The 1,898-nt window shown below is 40.4% G+C and overlaps 1 protein-coding gene across 1 annotated transcript in view; it reads left to right on the forward strand.

The window, feature by feature from the left end:
- Positions 1-1,183: 1,183 nt before the first annotated feature.
- The window catches only part of LOC102215455 (phospholipase ABHD3-like), a 4,884-nt gene continuing 4,169 nt past the window's right edge, over positions 1,184-1,898 (forward strand). Inside the window, exon 1 of the mRNA XM_005734497.1 lies at positions 1,184-1,280. Within this exon, the coding sequence (XP_005734554.1) occupies positions 1,184-1,280 (97 nt within the window). The remainder of the gene's footprint in view (positions 1,281-1,898) is intronic.

The following is a 1,898-nucleotide window of genomic DNA, read 5'->3' on the forward strand; positions in this document are numbered from 1 at the left end:
TACAAGGCCTTCTCTGAAAAAAGATGTTATCTGGATGGAACGTGTGTTGCTTTAAAATCTGTACATACGTGTCAACACTGATTGACCCTGTCTATATGTGCAAGCTGCCAGTTCCATCGGCCCTAATTCACTTTCTTACCAACAGAGAAGCAGGATTTAAGCATTGAGTAAAGCCAGCAAGTTGGATGGTCCCTCCCCTCTGTAGTCCAGCATCTATATTTTTTCAAATATTTGAAGTAATTTTACCAAGATTTCTTCCTTTATCTAAACTCAAACGTTTATTTTGCAATGACCCCGATGAAGGCCACAAGCTGAAACGCTTTGGTCAGCTAATAAAGTTTTTCCATAGTGCTTCAAGTGTCGCTGGAGTCTTCATGCCACCAGACATTTAACCACACAGCAGTTTTTTACTTTGCTTCAGTCCAATTTAAAAGAACTGTGTTCATAGTAGATGGCAGCATCCCATAATGTTCACGTCTGGCTTCTTCTTTACATGGTTACATGGTACAAGCTTTAATCTCCATTTGTGGATGACATGGTGAACACAGATAATCATTTCTGGAAGTTTCCTGAGTGCATGCAGTGATCTCCATGACGGAATCATGCCTGCCTTTTAATGTGGTGCTGTCTGAGGGCCTGAAGATCATAGACATCCAATAGACATCAGAATTATCCTTTGCATACAAAGATTTCTCCAGATTCTCTTAATGATATCATGTACTGTAGACCGTGAGATGTTCTAAATATTTACAGTTTTATATTGATGATAATTCTGAAACAGTTTTTTGCAGATTGGTGAACCTCGGACCACGGTTAATTCTGAGAAGCTCTGCCTCTCTAAGATGTTCATTTTATACCAAATCATGTTATTGACCTGTTGCTAATTAACCTAATTAGCTGTAAAGTGTTTCTCCAGCTGTTTCTTTTTAGTTTCGCCTTCTCATTTTCTTTTTTGAAACGTCTATTAAATAAAAAATGAGCCATATTTTTTCATGAAACAGTAAAATGTCTCGGTCCAAGCTCCACACCAGCTGGTGGCGGTAATGCAATAATTTATTGTTCACCAAAAATAAAAGAAGAACGCCTGCGCGCTCTAGAGCTCAACGCTGAATGCTGGCGATGAAGGCATTAAACATTAGTGCACTTCATTCTGTCCTGTCATGTTTCTGACTCATGCGGAGGTATGGGGGACATACTGGGAGTGCGTTTTCACGCCGTTCACGGTGATCATCTGCTCCCTCACAGCCGCACTGTACTATCTGTGGGGCCGCAAGTGTCAGGTCAGATTCCGTGGTTACTTTATGCTGTTTCCTTTTCACTATGCTACTTTCCAATTAGTTACAAAAATGTATATGTTTACTTCAAAAAAGTTCTACTTTACCCCTCAGCTGAGTCTTGTACGCTTTTGCGAGATGTAGAATTAAGTCTGTTTGGTAAAGGGAAAAAAAATTAAACCGATCACACCACCGACCACAGCTAAAGCTCAAGTTAGTCATCAGTCAACAGTAGCCTCCAGCAATCATGTAACCAGCAGCACTGGGGAGGACCCTGACTTTGCAGTGGATGAGCTCATGCAGATCAAACTTTTGGAAGTACTCCTGTTTCTCTGGCACTAAAGAGAGGTCACTCATCAGCTTGTGCAGCAACACTGTAAGGACAAAGGTAGCCAGTATGTTAATCTTTGTATGCTGGTGCCTTCAGGCACAGGTGTATAAAATAAAGCACCTGTATGGGTCGTTCTGAAGATTTCGTGAACTCTTCTTTGCAATTAGACGGACATGTTTGCACTTCTATAACTGGGTGCTTTTTCTGTGAGCTTATTTATCATTGACTTTGTTGTGTGACCTGTTCATATTCATATTAAGCATTGTGCTAAAGTTTAAGCACTTTAAGTTTAA

The sequence above is a fragment of the Pundamilia nyererei genome, unplaced genomic scaffold (genome assembly GCF_000239375.1).
Source record: "Pundamilia nyererei isolate P.nyererei 1_Seehausen unplaced genomic scaffold, PunNye1.0 scaffold00058, whole genome shotgun sequence".
Classification (NCBI taxonomy): Eukaryota; Metazoa; Chordata; class Actinopteri; order Cichliformes; family Cichlidae; genus Pundamilia; species Pundamilia nyererei.